Source organism: Talpa occidentalis, unplaced genomic scaffold, assembly GCF_014898055.3.
Source record: "Talpa occidentalis isolate TD23 unplaced genomic scaffold, MPIMG_talOcc4v2.1 talOcc4.10, whole genome shotgun sequence".
NCBI lineage: Eukaryota > Metazoa > Chordata > Mammalia > Eulipotyphla > Talpidae > Talpa > Talpa occidentalis.
In genome coordinates this window covers 106,675,321-106,694,678 of record NW_023600993.1, presented here as the reverse complement: position 1 = coordinate 106,694,678, position 19,358 = coordinate 106,675,321, and the positions used below count along the sequence as shown (strand labels likewise).

The following is a 19,358-nucleotide window of genomic DNA, read 5'->3' as shown; positions in this document are numbered from 1 at the left end:
GGGCTGGGATGTGTCTGTGCCATGTTCTGAATCCAGTCGCCCTCGCCTCCTCGCCCCATCAGGTGCTGGGAGGGTGATGCTGGCACAGGGTGCGGACAGGCTCTAGGGGTTGGGATCCCACCACCCGTGCAGCTCCACAGACCCCAGCCCCACCAGCCCAGCCCGCGCCAGCCCCAGTGCCCCTCATCTGGTCTCCCCACCCTACCCCTACACCCAGGAGCTCTGCCCAAGCCCTCAGGGCTCCTCGAAGAGCCTGCTGCCAGGTGGGTGCATAGACCTAGCAGCCAGCCGGCCACCTACCTGGACGCTGCTGTCCCTCCAGGGCTGGGACTGACCAGGTGCTGGGAGGAGGGTCGGGGTGTTCACGCCCCAGCCCCTTGCTGCAGGGCCTCGGCCTCAGGCCTCAGCTCTGGTCTGCAGCCCTGGGGTCCCCAGGTCTGGGGTGCCACGGCCTGTCCCTGGGGCTCTGCCTGCTCTTAGTCCCTCTGCTCCCGTCAGGCCATTTCTGATTGAGGGTGAAGCCTGCCTCCTGGCTCCACCATGGGCAGCACCACCCCTAACTTGCCCTTAGACCAAAGTGAGCCCTAAGTGGTCAACGATGTAGACATTTAAGAATAACTATAGGGCCTCCCCGGTGGCGCAGCGGTTGAGCGCTGGGTTGCGAAGCTGCCAGCAGCCTCTGCAGCGCCGGTTCGATCCCCGGCTGCTCCCCGGCCACCGGAGGAGGGTCCCGCATGGCGCGCAGACCTCTCCTGCCACCCGCTGCTCCCCTCAGCAGTGTACCTCGGTCCTTCTGCCTGCTCTGCTCCCCGCTCTGGCTCTGGTGAATTCTCTCGCCCTCCCGCGCTTCTGACTGCACCCAGTGCTTGTGTAAATAAATAAATAAATAAATCTTTAAAAAAAAAAAAAAAAGAATAACCATAAAAGTACTAGGAGAAAGTGTGGGGAGAACAGTGTGAATTAACCATTCAAAAGCGTTAAAACATTGATTACCTCACGTAACAACAGAAACCTGCCCGTGACAAACTATTTTAGGCAAAGACAAACCTCAAGCGGGAAAACCTGGGGAACATTTGCAAGCGTTTAAGGCTAAAGCCAAGGCTACACTGAGTCCCACAAATCAAGCGGCCAAGCGCCCGGGAGGCGAGCTCCGGGGAGGGGCTGGCGCGGGCTGGGAGCGCCGCCCAAGGCCCTGGGTTCGCGCACAGAGCGGGGACCGAGCCGTGGGCGGTCTTTCCACCTAGCTGGGGGCCCCCCTGGGGACCCCGGGGGTGCCCAGGCGGGCCTTAGGGAAGGCGCCAGGCCCGCCCCGCCTCTCGGCCACGCTCAGAGACGGCCACTAGGGGTCAGGGCCGGACCGCGCTGCTCGGAGCTTGCGCGGCTGGCGGGGAGGGCGGCCCTTCAGCCCTCAGCAGGGAGGGCAGGCAGCCCAAGAGGGTATCCTGGAGGAGGGGGCTGCAAAGTGCCACCCCTCCCAGCAGACCCCACCCCCCAGGCCGGGGTCTGGCCTCCTGCTTTCTCAGCTCCTGTAAAATCTGGTCTCGCACACAGCACCTCCAGTAGCCCTCCCCCCCTGCAGCTCACAGGCCCTCAGCAGCCTCCTGCCCACTCACAGCTCTCTGCAGACGGTGTCGCGACCAGCCACGCGTCTGAGCTGCCCAGGCGGGGACCAGGCCGGGGCCAGAGCAGCAGCGGCAGGCGGGACACATGGAGGGCGCACGGATGGAGCTGCTGCCAGTCCCGTCGTGCTCGGACACAAACTGTGGTCCGGTTTGACAAGTGAAGAAAGGGAGGGTCAGAGGGCCAGAGCTGCCCCTGGGTCCCCTGGGGCTGCATAGCGACAATCCCTGGGGGTGACAGAGGCCTGGCAGCGCCAGCTCTGCGGTCCCTGTGAGGAAGTGTGCCCGTGCCCCGGCCCGGCCTCCAGCAGCGCAGCACCTGCCCAAGCAGGGCCGGCCCCAGGGCAGCCCTAAAGCCCCCCTGTGCTGGGTGCTGGTGCCTTCTCCGTGGGACACCGCGGAGCGGGGGCTCTAGGATTGCAAGCACATGCCAGAACCCCAATTGTCACTTGCAAAAGGAGGGGGACAGCCACACTGCATAGCCAGGCTGGACAGTGCCAGAGGGAGCAGCCCGTTGGTGGGGTGAGCATACCCCTGTGTGTGCAAGCATGTGCCTGCACGTGCACAGGCGGAGGCCGAGCCCCTTGGGGGCAGGCGGGTGCCGGTCCAGGTCCTGGGGAACAAGCCCCGTGGCCTCGGCGTGGATGAGTCCCGGCACCCTCAGTAGATGTGACAGGCCTGTAATGCCCCAGTGGGGAGCCAGGCACGCAGGCCCCCTGGCCGTCAGAGCTTCCCAGCCGCCCCCCCACCCCAGTGCGCTGGCTTCCCTGCTCTCCCGTAACCTCGCGATTACCTCTGGCCTGGCATCCACATTTTTTTTTTTTAAAGATTTATTTATTTATTTATTTATACAAGCACTGGGTACAGTCAGAAGCACGGGTTGGGAGGGTGAGAGAATTCACCAGAGCCAGAGCGGGGAGCAGAGCAGGCAGGAGAGGTCTGCGCGCCATGAGGGACCCTCGCCCAGAGGCCGGGATCGAACCGGCGCTGCAGAACTTCGCAGCCCAGCGCTCAACCGCTGCGCCACCGGGGAGGCCCCCAGCATCCACATTCAAGCTCCCAAGCATGGCACGTGTGGGCAGCGAGACCTAGGAGGACACCTCCCTGGAAGGCGAGCTGCAGGCGGCAGCATAGGGGCGGCAGGAAGGGAAGAGCAGCCCGAGCAGCTCCACTTCCCTGCACTGCCCACTGCTGGGAGTTGTGTGTGTTTGTTGCTCTTTTTGCAAAAACCAAGTTGGGTTTTCTGTAGCAACAAGCTCTGCTTACACACAAAGGCACCCCCACTCGGCCAGGCGTCCGGGGGACCAGGCCGGAGTCCAGGGGGACCCCCAGGATGAGGGACCCGGGGGTGCACATAGGGCCAAGCACAGGCCACATGCAGACCAGGCCACTGCCCAGATGCCCACAGACCCAGACATGCCCGGAGGGTCTCCCGCACCAGAGCTGCCCACAGGGCTGAGGGAGAGAAGGAGCAGTGGCCACCCACCTGCAGGCCAGGGGCTGCCTCCTGCCAGCTCCTCCCTGCTCCTCCAGGCTCCTCCCCACCTCTTCCCGGCTCCTCCCTGCTCCTGGCTCCTCCCTGCTCCAGCTCTGTCAGTCAGCAAGGGACCCGCCTCCTCTCCCAGGCAGGAGACCCCAAGGGAAGCCAGCCCAGCGGCAGGGGCAGGAACTGAAAGGCTCAGCCGGGAGGTCCCCCGGGGCAGCTCTGGCCGAGGGCGCACCTCCCCTCCAGCCCTGCTCCCACTAAGCCAGCTGCTCCCAGACACCATCAAGACCACCACCTCTGGCCACGTGGCACCAGACAGGTCAGTGGGGGGAAGAGCAGGTGGTCGAGCAGGCGTGCTGTACGAGTGGGAGGGTGGGGCTAGGCCCCCTATGCACAGGTTGTCAGGGACCCCAGGGAGGGGCTTGATTCCCCCAGACTGCCTGGGCGGGGGCGGGGTGGGGCTGGGCAGTCCTGCTTGGGGCAGTCCGTGGGGGGTACGCAGGGACTACCCCTGCACAGGGAAGAGGTCAGCCCTGCTCCTGCCGCGGGCTTGGGGAGGAGACTGAGAGCGGGAGTAGGGGGGTGGGGGGGCCCTGGGGAGGAGAGCGAGGGTGGAGGTGGGGGTGGGGGGAGGGCCTTGGGAAAGAGACTGAGGGAGGGGGGCCCAGGGTGGGCAGCTCTCAGGCTCCTGCCAGGCCCTCCCCCCACCCTGTGTCCCCCTAGCAGCCCTGCCTCTGGAGGGGGAGACCCCCAGGGAGTCTTCCGAGCCCTCAGGGGCCAGCACTGCATCCAGTCAGGCCCCCGCATTCCTGCTTGTCTCTCAGGATCCAGCCCAAGGGCGGCACCGCTGGACCCCCACCCGGGGCGCGGTCTGCTCCAGACTACCACAGGACGCAGGGCGCCCCCCAAGCCCAATGGCGGCCGGCTGGGCAGGGGACAATGGCACCGGGCACAACTCCTCCTCCCCTGAACCGCTGCCCGCCCTGCACGTGCTCCTGCCGGTGGCCTATGCCGCCATCTGTGCCGTGGGGCTGGCCGGCAACGCGGCCGTCATCTGCGGGGTCCTGCGGGCGCCCGGGGCGAGGACGGCAACCCACGTGTTCATCCTGAACCTGGCTGTGGCCGACGTCCTCTTCACCCTGGTGCTACCAGCCAGCATCACAGAGCTCCTGCTGCGGCGCTGGCCCTTCGGGGGGCTCCTCTGCAAGCTGGTGCTGGCGGTGGACCACTGCAACATCTTCTCCAGCGTCTATTTCCTGGCCGCCATGAGCCTGGACCGCTACTTGGCGGTGCTGGCCGCCACGCGGGCCCGGCGCCCAGCCAGGCGCTCACCACGGGGGCCACGCGGGCCTGCCTGGGCGTCTGGCTGGGTGTGGGGGTCGCAGTGCTGCCCTTCCTGGCCTTCGCCGGGGTCTACAGCGACGAGCAGCAGGTCCCGCGCTGCGGGCTGAGCTTCCCGCGGCCTGAGGCAGCCTGGGTCAGGGCCAGCCGCGTCTACACGCTGGTGCTGGGCTTCGCGCTGCCCATGGGCTCGCTCTGCGCCCTGTACGCCGACCTGCTGCGCCGGCTGCGGGCCCTGCGGCCCCTCCCAGGGGCAAAAGCTCTGGGCAAGGCCAGGCGGAAGGCTACCATGCTGGTCCTGGCTGTGCTGGCCGTGGGCCTCCTCTGCTGGACACCCTTCCACCTGGCCTCCGTGGTGGCCCTGACCACAGACCTGCCCCAGACACCCCTGGTGGTTGGCATCTCCTACGCCATCACTAGCCTCAGCTACGCCAGCTCCTGCCTCAACCCTTTTCTCTACGCCTTCCTGGACAAAACTTTCCGCAAGAACTTCCACACCGCCTTCCGGTGCCAGGGGACTTGAGTGCCTCCCGGACACTTCCCTGGCACTCTCCCCCAGGGCCCCCCCCAACCCTCCCGGCCTGAGCGCTTCCCTGGACCCACCCCCAGGGCCCTCCCCCTGGGACTCTCCCCTAGCCTGAGCACCCTCCCAGGGACTCCCCATAGTGTCTGGGAAAGTGCTGTCCCTTTCAGGGAAAAGGGTCTCTGTTTCACATCACACTGACCTCAGCTGGCCACCAGTCCTGCAGAGGTGGCCTTGGATCCTGCCCATTACTGGCTCCCCAGCCCCTGGGCGGGCAGCCAGGAGGACAGAGCCACAGGTGCCAGCACCAGCGGCCTTTATGACCCAGCAGAGGTCTCAGCACAGCAGACATCCTGACTGTTCATTGCAGAGGCCCAGAGGATGGATGGGCAGCACCCTTCCCCCCACCCAGGACTGGTCTGGAGGGAGATGACCCCAAACTGGGAGCTTGTCCTGGGCCACCGCTCCACCCCACCAACAGGACCCCGGGCTCCTCCCAAGACAGGCAGGGAGGTGATGACAGCGTGGCCACCCGGCAGCAAGTCTACCCATGCAGTAAGGCCAGGAGTTGGCAGGAGCCAGGGAAATGCGCCATGCGAGGCAGGACGCCTAACGGCCTGAGACTCCGGACATCTCACCAGGAGCCCTGCCCTCCGGCCTGGCTGTGGCCCCACCCCGCCAGGTCTCCGCAGGGCCTGCTGTGGGGCCAGGGCCTTCCACCCTCTGCAGGGGCCGCTGACAGTGGAACAGGCTGCCATTGACTCCTCCTCCTCCTGCCTGCGTGGCCTCCCCAGGTGCTCACATGGGCAGGCAGGTGCTGGCTGCTCAGAAAGCAACCCTGCGGGCAGGCCGGGGGGCCAAGGCAGCCGGGGGGGCCCACCAGGCTCCCCGAGGCCCCGCTGTGTCCAGGCCAGGTTCCCTAGGCCAGTCATTCCCAGGTTCAGGCCTGAGGTGGTTTCAGAGCCCTGGGCACAGGGCAGGCCCCCCACGAGCCTCCCACACAGTGGGAGGTCCAGCCCTGCCACCCCGCCTCAGGCCACCCCTTCCTCCCTGACCTGCTGTCTGACGGATCTCCCACCGAATTAAAAGGACAACATTTATTGTTTGCAGTTCCTGTGGGTCGGGAATTGGGGGCAGTTTTGGGGGGTCCAGAATCAGGGTCTCGGCTCTGTTGTGGGCCACAGGAACAGCTTCCTGGCTCGGTAAGAGCCTGGACTGAGCCCGGGCTCGCAGCCTGGGCCTCCTTTGTCCACCAGCACCCGGCTGCGGCCTCAGGCCCTGCCTGCCTGCCCATGGGGGTGGGCTTAGAAGCCACATCCTGTTCACCAGAACAGAGGCCTGCGCCCCGCCAGCCTACAGCTGCAGCGACGCCCGCACCTGCCCGGCTGCCTCCGCCTCACGCCTTCCCAGAGCAGCTGTAATTGCAGCCTGAGTGCCCTCGCCAGCTCCTGGAGGTGGCCGCTGAGCCAGCACCTGCAAGGTGTAAATGGGGCGGACGGAGCCCGCTGCAGAGGGGGGAGCTGCCTGCGGCACAGGGCACAGAGCCAGCGCCCTGGGCCCTCAGAAGGACCCCCACCCGCAGCCTTCTGGCCTGGCCTGTGTCCTCAGAAGGACCAGACCCTGCGCCCTGCTACTGGCCACGCCCCCAGCCCAGCCCTGCAGCGGAGCAGAGCCCCCACCCCAGGCTCCCCCAGAGCAATGTGAGGACGGAAGGGGACAGGCACAGCCGAGTGAGTCCACGTCACCCCACAGTGAACGTGGAGACCCCAAGGCCAGGGGAGCCGCGGCCGCGGAGGGGCGCGCCCCCGGGGTCCTCCTGCCTGGGACAAGGCCCTCAGGGAGAGCGGTGGTCTCCCCAGCCTCCACGGAGACCCCAGATGGGGTGGGGCTCAAGGAAGGGTCCCCTTGCTCTGGGGTCTTAGCCCCGTGGAGCCGCAGGCGCTCCCTTCCAGGCGCCGAGCCTGGCCAGCCTGGGGCAGCGCCCTGGGGGCAGCGCCCGAGCAGCAGGGGAGCGCGGGGCGCCCCCGAGCCAACCGGACCGCTGGTCCCTCCCGGGACGCCAGCTCCCCCAGCGCGCACAGGAGGTGAGCAGCCGGGGTGCAGAGGCCCCCGCAGACCGAGCCGCGGGGGGTTGGGGGCCGCGGGGGATTGGGGGCCGCGGGGCGGCGGCACAGGGCGGGGCTTGCGGGGCGGGGCCGGCGGCGGGGGCGGGCCGGGGCGGCTGGGCCTGGGGGCGCAGGTATGAGGACGAGGCCTGGGGGGCGTGGCTGCGGCGGGGGCGGGGCCGGACGGGCGGGGCGGGGCTGAGGCGGGACGGGTCTGCGGTGGGGCGGGGCCTGAGGGGCGGGGCGGGGCCTGAGGGGCGGGGTACGGGGCGGAGGCGTGGGCCGGGGCGGGGATGAGGGCGGGGCCTGAGGGCGGGGCGGGGCCTGAGGGCGGGGTACGGGGCGGAGGCGTGGGCCGGGGCCTGGGGCGGGGCGGGGCCTGAGGGAGGGCGGGGCTTAGGCGGGGCGGGGCCTGAGGGCGGGGTACGGGGCGGCCGGAGGGGCTCGGAGGTGCGCCCCGGTGCGCGAGTCCTGCAGTCAGGTTCCCGCGCCCGCCGCTTCCCGCGAGCCTCGCCGCTGCGGGGCCCTTTGCGCTGCCCTTGCGTGCCCCAGACCTCCACACCCCACGCCGAATCCTGTGTTAGCAGCCATGTGCCTGTCATTAACCCTTGCATCAACCCTCGCCTGGCACACCCGCGGGGCCGGGCTCCCCTGACTGCCCCTCTGAGGTCCCCTGGGCATCTGCCTGGAGGGTCAGCTGGTCTGAGGCTGCCCACCCAGCAGCCCGGAGGGTTGTCAGCTTTATCAAAAGCTGCCCTTGATCCGGAAAGGATAGGGCGGGGACACCGGGATAAAACAGTGAAGAAACCCAGACACCCCACGGGAGGGGGCCTCCACCCTGCGGGAGAGGTGCGGGGCTGGCTGTTCAGGGGGAAGCCACTTGCGCTGAAGACAGGACAGCAGCCCTCCACACCAGGAACCAGGTGCCCCTCCCGAAGCCCGAGCCCAGCCAGGGCCCCTCCACCAGGGCAGCGCCTGGCTGACCCTCCACCTGGACCCCACGCCCACCGCAGGAGGCTGGCCCACACACCACACAGGCAGGGGCCCCGTTGTGAGGGTGCCCAGCAGGCAGGGTTTATTAGGGCCTCCTTCATGGCCGGAGGCAGTGCGGGGTCACGTGAGGGGCAGGCACACTTCGCATGCACAAATAAACAAGCCTCACACCACACACAAGAGTCAGGAGCGCCCCGCCTCGGCGGGGGGTGCCGGCCACGCAGGCCACTAGAGAGACCCCTCCTCAGAACCCGCGGGGCAGCCTTGGAGGCCTTCTGGCCAGGCTGTCTCCACCTGTGGGTGCTGCCACAGTCTCAGCACCACAGCACAGTCTGTGTCTTGGGAGAGGGTCTGCAAAGTCGCCATCTTCGGGCAGGTGCTGCTTCCTGGGACCCACTGCCAGGAGGAACTGGCGGCCGATGGGGCGGCCTGCCGAGCCCCAGAGCTCATGCGTGAGCCGCCCTTAAGCTGGCGCTGGCGGACGCATCCAGGCCAGGAAGATCGGGCTCCCACGCAGGCAGTTTGTACATGAAGCAGGAAGTCAGTCATGGGGGTGCAGGTGTAGGCGGCCGCTGAGCTGGCCCGAGGAGGAGGGACCCGAGGAGGCCAGGTCTAGGCAGAGCATGGCAGACACCCTGCACAAGCGCCAGAGGCACGCGGGGCTGCTTCTTGAACCCGGAAGTAGCCCGAGCTCGGGCCACATGGCCCTGCCGCCCTCAAGCCTCCCCCTCGCACACCTGGACAGCTGAGCCTGGGCCCGAGTTCCTGGGCCTCTGGAGGGAGGCCCTGCTGAGGTCCCTGTGGGACGCCAGAGTCCGGCGCAACTACGGCCAGGGCCTAGGAGAGGCTGCCACTCGTGGATGGCGCCCACAGACGGCCCACACGCCACGTCCATGCAGGCCTTGCCGAGTGCCCATGGGTCCAGCCCCAGATCAGCCCATGGGGCCTGCGCAGCCCGGGCATCAGCCTAGAGAGCCGTGACCTGTGTGAGCTCCGTGTTGGGCGTGGATGGGCTCTGCGGGCTGACGGGCGCCATGGGCAGGTCCACGCCTAGTCACGCGGGCCGCGGCACAGCCTCTGAGGTCTTGCACACCAGGGCCACATCCCTGGCGGCACTTCGCGTGCGGCCCATAGCTGCAGCCTCACGGCGCAGGGCGGGTGCGCAGCAGAACTTGCGGAAGCAGGCCTTGAAGTTCTCGTCCAGGAAGGCGTAGAGAATGGGGTTGAGGCAGCTGTTGACATAACCCAGGGCTGTGCAGAAGTGCAGGGCGGCCACCGCGGACTCGCTGTCCGGCTGCACACCCAGCCCCTGGGCCAGCACAAAGACCTGCACGGGCGTCCAGCAGCCCACGAACACGGCCACCACCACCAGCACCAGCCGCGTGATGCGCCGCAGGTTCCGGTCCTTCTCGCGGGAGCCTGAGAGCAGGCGCACGCCGCGCAGCCGCCGGAGCATGAGGCCGTAGCAGGCGGAGATGACCAGCACGGGCAGCACGAAGGAGAAGAGGAAGATGCAGATGGCGAACACTGGGCCCCAGTAGTCCTGCGGGGCCGGGACCTCCACCAGGCACTCGATGTCTGCAGGGAGAGCAGCAGGGAGGGCAGGTGGGCGGGAGGGCCGGAGCCAAGGAGGAGGGGCTGGGGGGAGGGGCCCCCGACTGACCTTCACCCTCCACCTGTGCCGAGCCCATGATGGCGACCGGAACGCCCACGACAGAGGCCAGGGCCCAGATGGCCACGTTGACAGCCTGTGCTTTGCTCGACGTCCGGACGTCGAGGGCGCGGATGGGGTGGCAGATGGCCACGTAGCGGTCCACACTCATGGCGGTCAGTGTGAAGGTGCTGGTGAACATGTTGTAGTAGTCGACGGCAATGACCGCCTTGCACAGGGCGTCCCCAAAGGGCCAGAAGCCCAGGAGGACGTCTGTGCCTTGGAAGGGCAGCGTCAGCAGCACCGATGTGTCCGCCAGGGCCAGGTTAAAGATGTAGATGTTGGTGGCCGTCTTCATCTTGGTGTGTCTGCAGAGGACAGAAGGGGCTTCATTCGGCCGCTCTGGCCAGGCCTGGCAGCAGAGGGCGCTTCCCTGGGCCCAGTGTGCTGCTGCTCAGAGACCCTCGCTGAGGTGCCGGCTGCTGGGCCGGGCCGCTCATGGGGTCTCCCATCCCAGCACACACGAGTCGGGCCTTGGGACTTCTGGAAGGGGGGGCATGTGGGGCAGCTGAGTGCACAGCTGACTGCAGGCAGCCAGGGGTGTCATGAGACAAAGAGCCTGTCCACCCCCGCAAGTCCCCAAGTCCCACTGGCTAGTGCTGGGCCACACTGCCCGAGGCTGGGGGCTCTGGCCAGGAGGCAGCCCACCCCTGCGGCAGCCGGGCATCGAGCAGGCTGGCAAGGGCCACTGCCCCAGCCTGTTGGTGTTGGGAAAAGACCAGTGGACATTCACTGATGAATTACTGCTGCAGTGTGGTAGACGGGGGTGGGGGGAGAGGAGGTGAGTCTGGCAGGGTGGCAGTGGGGGCCACCGCAGCCATGGCAGCGCCCACCATGACAACATCCCTGTCGACCCAACCACCACATGGGAGGGGCCTCCCAGAGCGGGCACCGGGTGCCACAGCTGCGCGAGGCCAGACGTCACGAGACCACGATCGTGGGTCCCCACGCCGGGCTCTGCACAGCCCATCTGGCTTCTGGTGCACGCAGGAGGAAACGCTGAGCCGGGTAAGTAATGTTCTAAGGCCAAGGCGCTGGCGAGACGCAGGCAGTGTCAGGAGAAAGAAGCCAAGCCACACGAGAGGAGGAAGCATTTGCAAGTGACACACTTTGCGTGACTGTCCCCTCCAATCTGCAAAAGCTCTTGAAACTCGGCAATCAAGACACAGGCAACCTGGTTCAAAAACGGGTCAGGGGCCTCCCTAGTGGCGCAAGGAGTTAAGACGCAACCTATGAAGCTGTCCGCAGCCTCTGCAGCACGAGTTCCATCCCCAGCCAGGGAGCTGACCCACAGGGCGCAGCAGACCTCTCCTGACTCCCCGCTGCTCCCCTCAGCAGTGGATTTCAGTGGATCTGCCTGTTCTGCTACCCACTCTGTCTCTGGGGAGTCCTCTCACCCCCCACACCTGTGTGTGCATAAATAAATAAATCTTTAAAAAAAAAAAAAAAGGGTTAGAGGCCCCAGCAGATACCTCATCGCAGAGACAACGTCAGCGCCGGTGAGGACCGGCCCCCGTCCCCTGCAGACCCCGGCGGGCGCAGGGAGCCCACAACGTCGGAAACTGAATTTCTCTCCCCACAGATGCGGTGTGTGCGGGGAGCTGAATGCCCACCCTATGCAGAGCCCTGTGGGGCTGTACCAGCCCAGCTCCCTGGTGCCAGACGCTGGGCTCCAGGGTGGCCTTCAGCAGGCAGGCGGTCAGCAAGGGTGACGGCTGGGACGCAGACAAGAGCACACAGGTCTGAGAACCGCGTGGTCCCAGGCGCGATGCTCTGGGAGAAGCAGAGCCTTGCAGGAGCCGAGTGCAGGGGCGCAGGGTGGCGCCCTGGGGGCCGGGCGGCCGGGGGCAAAACCGCTCTGCGTGGTGCGTCTGTCAGTGGCCGGGGTGGGATCTGCCAGGGCCCCAGAAGCCAAGCACTGGGGCCATGCCTGGCTCTTGCGCCTGTGGATGTTCTGTTCTGGGGGTGTTGGCAACGGCCCCCCGGCGGGAGACCTCTGTGCCTTCCTCTCAATTTTACTGTGAACCTAAAACTACTTGAACATAAAGTCCTTGAACAGCGCAGGGTGTGGCTGAGTGTCAGACACCCGAGGTGCCCCGGCGCTCACCACAGTCAGGGTGGGGGCCCTGCCCAGCTGTCCTGCCCAGGCCACAGCTCTGAGCATCTCCTGGCCCAGAGCGGAGGCTAGGCAGGGCCAGGCACTGCCCCGGAAGGGGCTGGCTGCACCCCGTGCAGTCTCCAGCCGGTGGGCGCCGTCTCCCCAGGACCCACATCCCCCTCAGACCACACCCCCGTGTGCACACCAGCGTGGGGATCTGCCACGGCTCCCTGATGAGGACCACATGCCCAATGAAGAGGGACCCCAGGACACGAGAAGGCAGAGCCTCTGCTGTTCCTGCCCCCACTGGCCCTACTGTCCCCTCACTGTCCTCCACTGTTGCCCCACTGACCCCCAATCCTCTCACTGACCCCCATTGTCCCTCCATTGTCCCCTCTCTGTCCCCCACCTTTCTCCACTGACCCCTCGCTGTCCCCCACTAACCCCTCACTGACCCCCCATCCCCTCCCTGATCCTCACTGTCCTCCACTTTCCTGCCACTGACCCTGCACTATCCCCTCACTGTGCCCCCACTGACCCCCACAGTCCCCTCACTGCCCCCCACTGTCCCTACGCTGCCCCCAGGTCCTCCCGCTCACGACCAGGCCACCCCTCTCCGGCCGGCCTCTGCTTCTGACCTGGAATCTACCAGACGCAGCCGGGAAGGACGCAGCTGGGGGCGACACAGCTGCCCTGTGCCCCGCCGCGCCAGGGGCCAGAGCTGTGCCCCTCAGGGCACCTCCCCTGGCCCCCAGCCCCCCCCAGGGCCGCCTCCCGGGCCGCCCCCCACCGCAGGGTGACCGCCTTACCTGAGGATGACGTACATGACCAGGCAGTTGCCCAGCAGCCCCCCGACGCACACGGCCAGGTACAGCCCCACGACGGCGACCTTGAGCCCGGGCGGCAGGAAGGCGGTGGCGTTGGCCAGCGGGTCCCGCGGCGGGCTGCTGTTGCCGCGGAGGTCGGCCCAGAGGCCGGCGGGGAGCGCGGCGTCCATGCCGGCGCCTCCTGCGGGCGGACACGGCCGGGCCCGCTGGCACCGCGGGACACGCGCACCCCGGGCTGGGGCGCCGCGGAGCCACGGCCGCAGGGCACGGCGGGCACACGCGTCCCCCGGGGGGCGCGGAGGGCGCGGGGACGCGGCGCAGGGCAGGTCGGCCCCCGCCCCCGGCCCGGCCCGGCCCGCGGCGCCCCGCCCGCCCGCCCGCCGCCGCCCCCGGCCCGCCTCGGCCCCGCCGCCGCCCCCGGCCCGGCCCGCGGCCGCCCCCGGCCCGCCTCGGCCCCGCCTCGGCCCCGCCGCGCAGGGGAGGGCGGCGCGCGGCTGCCGCAGCCCGGGCCGCGCGCTGCAGGGGCGCCGCGGGGGGGAGGAGGCTGCGGCGCCGGGGGCGGGGCCTCGGCCGGCGGAGACCCCAGGAGGGGCCCCGCCGCGACCCGGCGGACCCGGGCGGGCCGGCCCGGGCAGCCGCGTCCACGCAGCACCGGGCGGGCGGACAGCGGGCCGCGTCCTCACGCCGGCGGCCGCGACCTGGGCGGGGGGCCCGCGGCTCCCGCCCGCCCCGCCCTCGGGGAGCCAGGGCCCCCTGCTCCCCGCCCCGCCCGCGGGCGCGCGGGCTCCCCTCCCCCGGCGTGGCCCGGGATGGCCGCGCAGGCCGCCGAGGCCGCAGAGGCGTGACGCACCTGCCCGGGCAGAGGCAGACCCCAAGCGCAGGCCGGTCGGGGGTCGCCTCGGTGCCTCTCACAGCGCGGCCCAGAGCAGCGTCTCAGCCCCCACAGCGCCACGGGCCCCCAGCCGCCCTCCCAGCCGCGAGTCGGAGGGGGGGAGCCTGAGCTGAGGTGCCAGCCCACAGTCAGGGGTGCTCTGCCCACCGCCAGACCCGCTCAGAGCCCGCTCGCTGGATGGGCCTGGTTGCTAGGCAACCGGCAGCAGCATCCGAGGGGACCTGCGAATCAGGAGAGGACGGAGCAGGCAGCGGTCCAGGCCTCCGCGTCCCCCGCTGGCCCCAGAGGCATCTCTGCATCCCCACTGCAGCCGGCTGGGGGCAGGGGCAGGTGCAGGGACACGGTGCGCCCACACTCTGGGGACGGCGGGACAGCCCCAGAGCCTGCAGACACGCGCCGACGCCGCGGGGCCAGCACTCTGCCCAGCAGAGGGTGGACAGGTGCAGCGGCCCCAGCCCCACAGGGCAGGGCCCGTGGCAGAGGGGAGCACCACATGGGGCTGCATGCACGAGGTCCAGGCGCAGCTCACTCCAAGTCCTGTGGACAGGGCAGCTGTCCAGGGGCGGGAACCAGACAGCTCGGGCCCCTGCACCCCCAGCCCCCGGCTCAGGCTCGCCCAGGCTGGTGAGCGGCCGGGCTGCCACGGCCTGGGGTGAGGACTGCGGGCAGCTGAGGCCTGGCTGGCAGGCGGCTGGGGAGACAGCAACACTCCAGAGGCAGCAGCAGCCTGCGAACATCTGCAGGCCCGGCCAGTGCAGGCTGGGTGCGGTGTCACCGAAGCCCAGCACACAGGCACCCGAGGCAGGCCCCATCCAGAGCCCCTGCCAGCCCCCAAGGCGGGCCCCTGACCAGACAGCGGGAGCAGTTCCGGGCCCCACCACTGCCTGCAGCACCGGGCCGGGTTTCAGACCAGAGCTTGGTGGCGGCGGCTGCCCCAGCAGGGAACCGGTCACCGCTGGACTCAGGTAAAAAAGTGAGAGAGGGGCCTTCCTGGTGGTGCAAGGCGTTAAGCACTATGAAGCAGTCCGCAGCCTCTGCAGCACGAGTTCAATCCCCGCCGGCTGTGGAGCAACCCACATATCGCAGCAGACCTCTCCCGTCTCCCCGCTGCTCCCCTCAGAAGAGTGTTTCAGTCAGTCTGCCTGTTCTGCTCCCCACTCTGTCTCTGGTGGATCCTCTCACACACACCCTCCCCGCCCCCCGACGTCTCTGGCCTATACCCCAGCTCTTATATGCACAAATAAATCAATTTAAAAAAAAAAAAAGTGAGGGCCTCCCTGGTGGCGCAAGGGGTTAAGACGCAACCTATGAAGCTCACCACAGACACTACAGCACAAGTTCGATCCCCGGCCAGGGAGGTGATCCACATGGTGCACAGACCTCTCCTGCCGCGCCCAGTGCTCCCCTCAGCAGTGTACTTCAGTCCTTCTGCCTGTTCTGCTCCCCGCTCCGGCTCTGGTGAATTCTCTCACCCTCCCGCGCTTCTGACTGTACCCAGTGCTTGTATAGATAAATAAATAAATCTTTTAAAAAAAAAAAAAGTGAGAGAACTATCACGGTTCTGAGCTTCACCCTGAGAAGCCGCCTGGTCCCACAATTTCAGCTCCATGGATGTGGTGCCGGGAGAAGGCCTGGGCACAGGCTCCCAGCCTGGCATGAGGGGCTTTGGCGCCGTCCCAGTGTGTCTGTTTTATCCTCAAGCTGTATTAATCAGGTTTTGATCTCTTCTTAAGGAGAGATGGGGCCTCCCCGGTGGCACAGAGGGTTGAGCACTGCGCTGTGGAACTGTCCACAACCTCTGCAGTGTGGGTTCGATTCCAGGCCGGCCTGGGAGATACCCACATGGCGCAGCAGACCTCTCGTCTCGCCCGCTGCTCCCTTCAGCAGTGTATTTCGGTCATCTGCCTGTTCTGCTCCCTGCTCTGTCTCTGGTGAATCCTCTCCCCCTCTGGCCCGTACCCCTGTTCTTGTATAAATAAATAAATCTTTTTAAAAAATAATTTAAAAGGGCCTCCCTGGTGGCGCAGAGGTTGAGCACTGGGTTGAGAAGCTGCCCACAGCCTCTGCAGAGCCGATTGGATTCCCGGCCGCTGGCGAGGGTCCCAGATGGCGCGCAGACCCATCCTGCCGCCCGCTGCTCCCCTCAGCAGTGTCCCTCGGTCCTTCTGCCTGCTCTGCTCCCCGCTCTGGCTCTGGTGAGTCCTCTCACCCTCCCGCGCTTCTGACTGTACCCAGTGCTTGTGTAAATAAATAAATATTATTATTTTAAAAATAATAATAATTTAAAAAAAAATAAAGGAGAGATGGACAGAGTCGGACAAGCATCAGGCCACACCCCACAGTGCGGGGCCAGGGCAGGAGGCGTCCAGGGACAGCCGGGGGGAAGGGGAGGGTGGACAGCCGTCCAGGGCCGAGGGCTGGGCTGTGAGTGGGGGGACACAGGCCCCTCACACCAGGTCGCCAGAGCAAGCGTCCAAGACACCGGGACCCCCGGCCTCAGCGGAGATGGCCCCAGAGCTGCGCTGCCCACTCTGGGGTCAGGTCCCAACTCCGGAGAGCCCCTCCGCGCCCCAACCAGTGCTTCTGGGCGGACCCAGCGGGCGGGTCAGGGGTCAGCAAGAACAGCAGGCTTGAAGCCCCCCCCACTCCCCCCCAGGCGCTGCAGGGGGTCACACGCCACCAGCTCTCAGACAGGAGTCGCAGGCAAGGTCAAAGACTCAGGGTTTGGCAAAACTGGAGCCCGGACTTGGGGGATCCCAGGGACCCAACTTTCCCTTCAGCCACACACGCACCCCTGTCAGTGGACAGCAGCAGCGAGGACGAAGGGCCTCCGCGGCCCGCACAGCCGCCCCCACCCGCCCAGACCCTGCGCAGGCACCGGGTGGGGCCCTCGCCCGTAGAGGGGTGGGGACCCCAGGATGGGGGCGCCCTTCGCAGCCTGTGCCCCGACTCTGCCCAGGCCGGGCCCCGCCCCTCGGGTGGGGGAGGGGCAGGACTTGGGGTTGCCCAGCAACCGCAACACCACAGATCCGAGAGGACGGAAGGTCTGGGCTGGGCTGCGGGGAGCAGGCTGGGGAGGCGGGCAGGGGCCGCCCCGTGAGCCACAGACGGGGCGTCGCCTCTACCTGCGGGGTGGGGGGCCAGGCGGGAACCTGCCCTCGCCCCTGCCCCTGCGCCCGGCCGGCTCCGCCCTCTAGGCCCCGCGCGACGGGCTCGAGGACCCCACCGGGCACAGAGGCCCCGAACCACACCCAGCCCACAGGCGCGCCGAGGCGCGTCCCCGCGAGGCCAGGGAGGCCGGCGCCCCGCTCCGCCGGCCCGCGCGGGCTCGGGGCGCGCTGCAGGGGCCGCGGAGGGGCCCAGCCCGGGGAGGGCTGAGGTCAGGGCGCCGGGCGCCTCTCCGTGGACAGGGCAGCGCTGGCGGCGGGAAGGGCGCGCGGGCTGGCGGAGCCCCGGGACTCCAGCCCGGCCGGCGGGGGCGGGGATGTGGGGGCGCTGGGCTGGGCTGGAGCCTCCCGGGAGAGCGAGCGAGCGAGCGCCGGGAGCGGGCGCGGCAGAGCCCCGGACTCCGCAGCCGAGACCCTCCCTCCCGCAGGGGTCGGGGATGCAGGCCGAGGCCACGAAGGGGGCGGCCCCCGGGGCCCGCCGGACGCGGGGGTCCAGGGGGCGCGCGCCAAGGGGGCGCCCCAGCCGGACCCGCAGCAGCCGGGCTGGGCCGGCAGGCTCGACGGGCCGGCGGCCATGAGCCCCGCGCAGCGCCGCCGCCAGCTGCTCTTCGGAGACCCGCGGGAGGACGGGGCCGCGGCCGCGTCGGAGGACGCGGGCTGCCGCGAGCCGGACCCGCGCGCGTGGCCGCCGCCCCCCGGGCCGCCCGCGCAGCGCCAGGACCTGCTGCTCGGCGTGCTCAAGGCGGCCGAGGCCCGCGGCCGGCTCCGCGCCCTGCGGCTGCGCTACACCCGCATGCGGGTGAGGCCCGAGGCGCGGGCGGGCGGAGGCCGGGGGCGCCGGCGGGGGGCGGGGATGCGCGGCCGGGGCCGGCCCGGCCGGGCCGGGCGGGCCGGGCCGCAGCACGTCCGACCCGACGCCCGCCCAGGCGGAGGAGATCTCGCTCCTGATCCGGCTGCAGGCGTCCGCGCGCGCCGCCGTCCGGCTGGAGCTGTTCCTGCCGCCGCAGCTGAAGCCCACGCGCATCCCGGACCCCCTGGAACGACAAGAGGTGCCCGGACGCCCCAGGGGGGGGGGGGGGGGGCGCCCGCGTGCCGACACCGGCCCCAGCCCCTCTCCCCCGCAGCGGAGGCGCGTGGAGGCCATCCTGGAGGAGAAGGTGGAGGACAGCATCTTCCGGCGGTGACGCCCCCAACCCCCACATAAAGCGCCCACATAGTCCCAGCGCCCCTGCTCTTGCTGCGCCCTCCAGGTGGCAGGGAGGGAAGGGGGTGCGGGCGCTCCCTCTAGGTGAGGTGCACCACGGTGCACCGTGGTGTCAGGGGGGGGGGGCAGGGACACTCTTAACCCCCAAATCCAGGGCTGTCCCCCTCAGGCAGCCTGGTGCCCCTCAAATCCATTGGGGCCCCCAGTCACCAACAGTCACAACCCTGTCAAGGGAGGCTCAGGGAGAAAGTGGAGCTCAAGTGGGTGCCGGGATCCCAGCCATCCGTGGGATGGGGCGGGCATTCGGGAGCCGCCCCTTGGCCCAGGGGCTTTGAGAGTGGGGAGGGGGTGAGGGGGGACCGAGGATGCAGCCGAGGCCCCACCGCCCCAGACAGAAAACCTCTCTGGTTCTCCCTGTCCGAATGGCCCCCACCCCCTGGTGCCTCCTCCCCAACACCCTGGGCCCCCAGCAGAGCCTTGTCCCGCACAGCCCTGCATCACTCCCCTCTGCCCGCTGCGGCCCCCTGGCCCCCTCCCAGGTCAGCAGGCTTAGCCAGGCCCCAACAGTCCACACCAGGGCCAGAGGGAGCCCCGAGGGCTCGGGGCGGACGCGGGCCCTGCTCAGTGGCCGCCCTGACACAGCCACAGGCGGGGCCCCGCAGCTGGGGCGAGGGATCGGGCTTCTCCCCCTGCCCGGACCCTTCTGGGCTGTGGGTGGCAGGACCACCCAGCCTGCGTGTGCGGGGCCAGGGAGCGTGGGGGAGGCCATCGCCCCACGGGCACAGGATCCAGCGGGCGGGCCCCTGGCCCAGTGCCCCGGGAGCCGGCCGTGGCAGTGCCAGTGGATGCCTGTCTGCGGTGGCATCGCTCTTCAGTAAAAGCACCTTTTATTCTCCCTTGTCTGAGCCTCCGTTTCTTCGCCTTTCAAGTGACGCGTCTCCCCTGCACAGCGCCAGCCTGAGGCCCCACGGGGCCTGCGCCGGGCAACGTGAGTTCCAGGGCAGGGACGCGGAGCCCTGGCCGGTCGCCCGGGGTCTGCAGAGGAGCTGGAGAGAGGGTGGGATGCGTCCTCAGGGCCGGGAGGTGGCCTCTGCTGTGGGGTGCGGAGGCAGGGCAAGGGCCCATGTCCTGGGCCTGCGGGGTCAGGCAGGGGTTGGGGGGGCAGAACATGTGCCCTGGACTAAGGGTCCCAGGGTCAAATCTGTGGCGTGGCCTTGACCGAGGTCCAGTCCAGTCGACTGGGGAGCCTCCTGGGGAGACACAAACTGCCCAGGGCAGAGAAGGGCCTCAGTGAGGGCAGTGGGGAGCAGGCCCGGTGGTGGGCGTGCGGAGGGCAGGCGGTGCAGGACTGAGAGGCCCAGGAGGGGAGAAAGCTGTGCTGCCCACCCACCT

The 19,358-nt window shown here is 68.7% G+C and overlaps 3 protein-coding genes across 3 annotated transcripts; 2 read left to right on the top strand and 1 right to left on the bottom strand.

Moving 5' to 3' along the window:
- Positions 1-4,019: 4,019 nt before the first annotated feature.
- Positions 4,020-4,969, top strand: NPBWR2 (neuropeptides B and W receptor 2). Its single transcript, XM_037501670.1, is given in 2 exon segments — positions 4,020-4,440; positions 4,443-4,969. Coding segments are annotated over 2 exon segments (948 nt in total).
- Positions 4,970-8,827: 3,858 nt separating this feature from the next.
- OPRL1 (opioid related nociceptin receptor 1) lies at positions 8,828-12,803 on the bottom strand. The gene is made up of 3 exons (XM_037521879.1): positions 12,686-12,803; positions 9,731-10,086; positions 8,828-9,645 (listed from the first exon to the last, which is right to left on the bottom strand). The coding sequence occupies exons 1-3, from the start codon at positions 12,700-12,702 to the stop codon at positions 9,122-9,124; spliced, it is 897 nt and encodes a 298-aa protein (XP_037377776.1). The 5' UTR covers positions 12,703-12,803; the 3' UTR covers positions 8,828-9,121.
- LKAAEAR1 (LKAAEAR motif containing 1) lies at positions 12,701-18,104 on the top strand. Its single transcript, XM_037501669.2, has 5 exons — positions 12,701-12,837; positions 14,448-14,560; positions 17,191-17,561; positions 17,689-17,811; positions 17,887-18,104. The coding sequence occupies exons 1-5, from the start codon at positions 12,701-12,703 to the stop codon at positions 17,944-17,946; spliced, it is 804 nt and encodes a 267-aa protein (XP_037357566.1). The 3' UTR covers positions 17,947-18,104.
- Positions 18,105-19,358: the final 1,254 nt, after the last annotated feature.

Coding starts and splice junctions, on each gene's coding strand:
- LKAAEAR1 (XM_037501669.2), top strand. CDS start 12,701: ATGACCAGGCAGTTGCCCAGCAGCCCCCCGACGCACACGGCCAGGTAC. Junction 12,838..14,447: donor GGGCTGCTGTTGCCGCGGAG/GTCGGCCCAGAG, acceptor GCCCCTGACCAG/ACAGCGGGAGCAGTTCCGGG. Junction 17,562..17,688: donor TGCGCTACACCCGCATGCGG/GTGAGGCCCGAG, acceptor ACGCCCGCCCAG/GCGGAGGAGATCTCGCTCCT.
- OPRL1 (XM_037521879.1), bottom strand. Junction 9,646..9,730: donor GGCACAGGTGGAGGGTGAAG/GTCAGTCGGGGG, acceptor CTCTCCCTGCAG/ACATCGAGTGCCTGGTGGAG.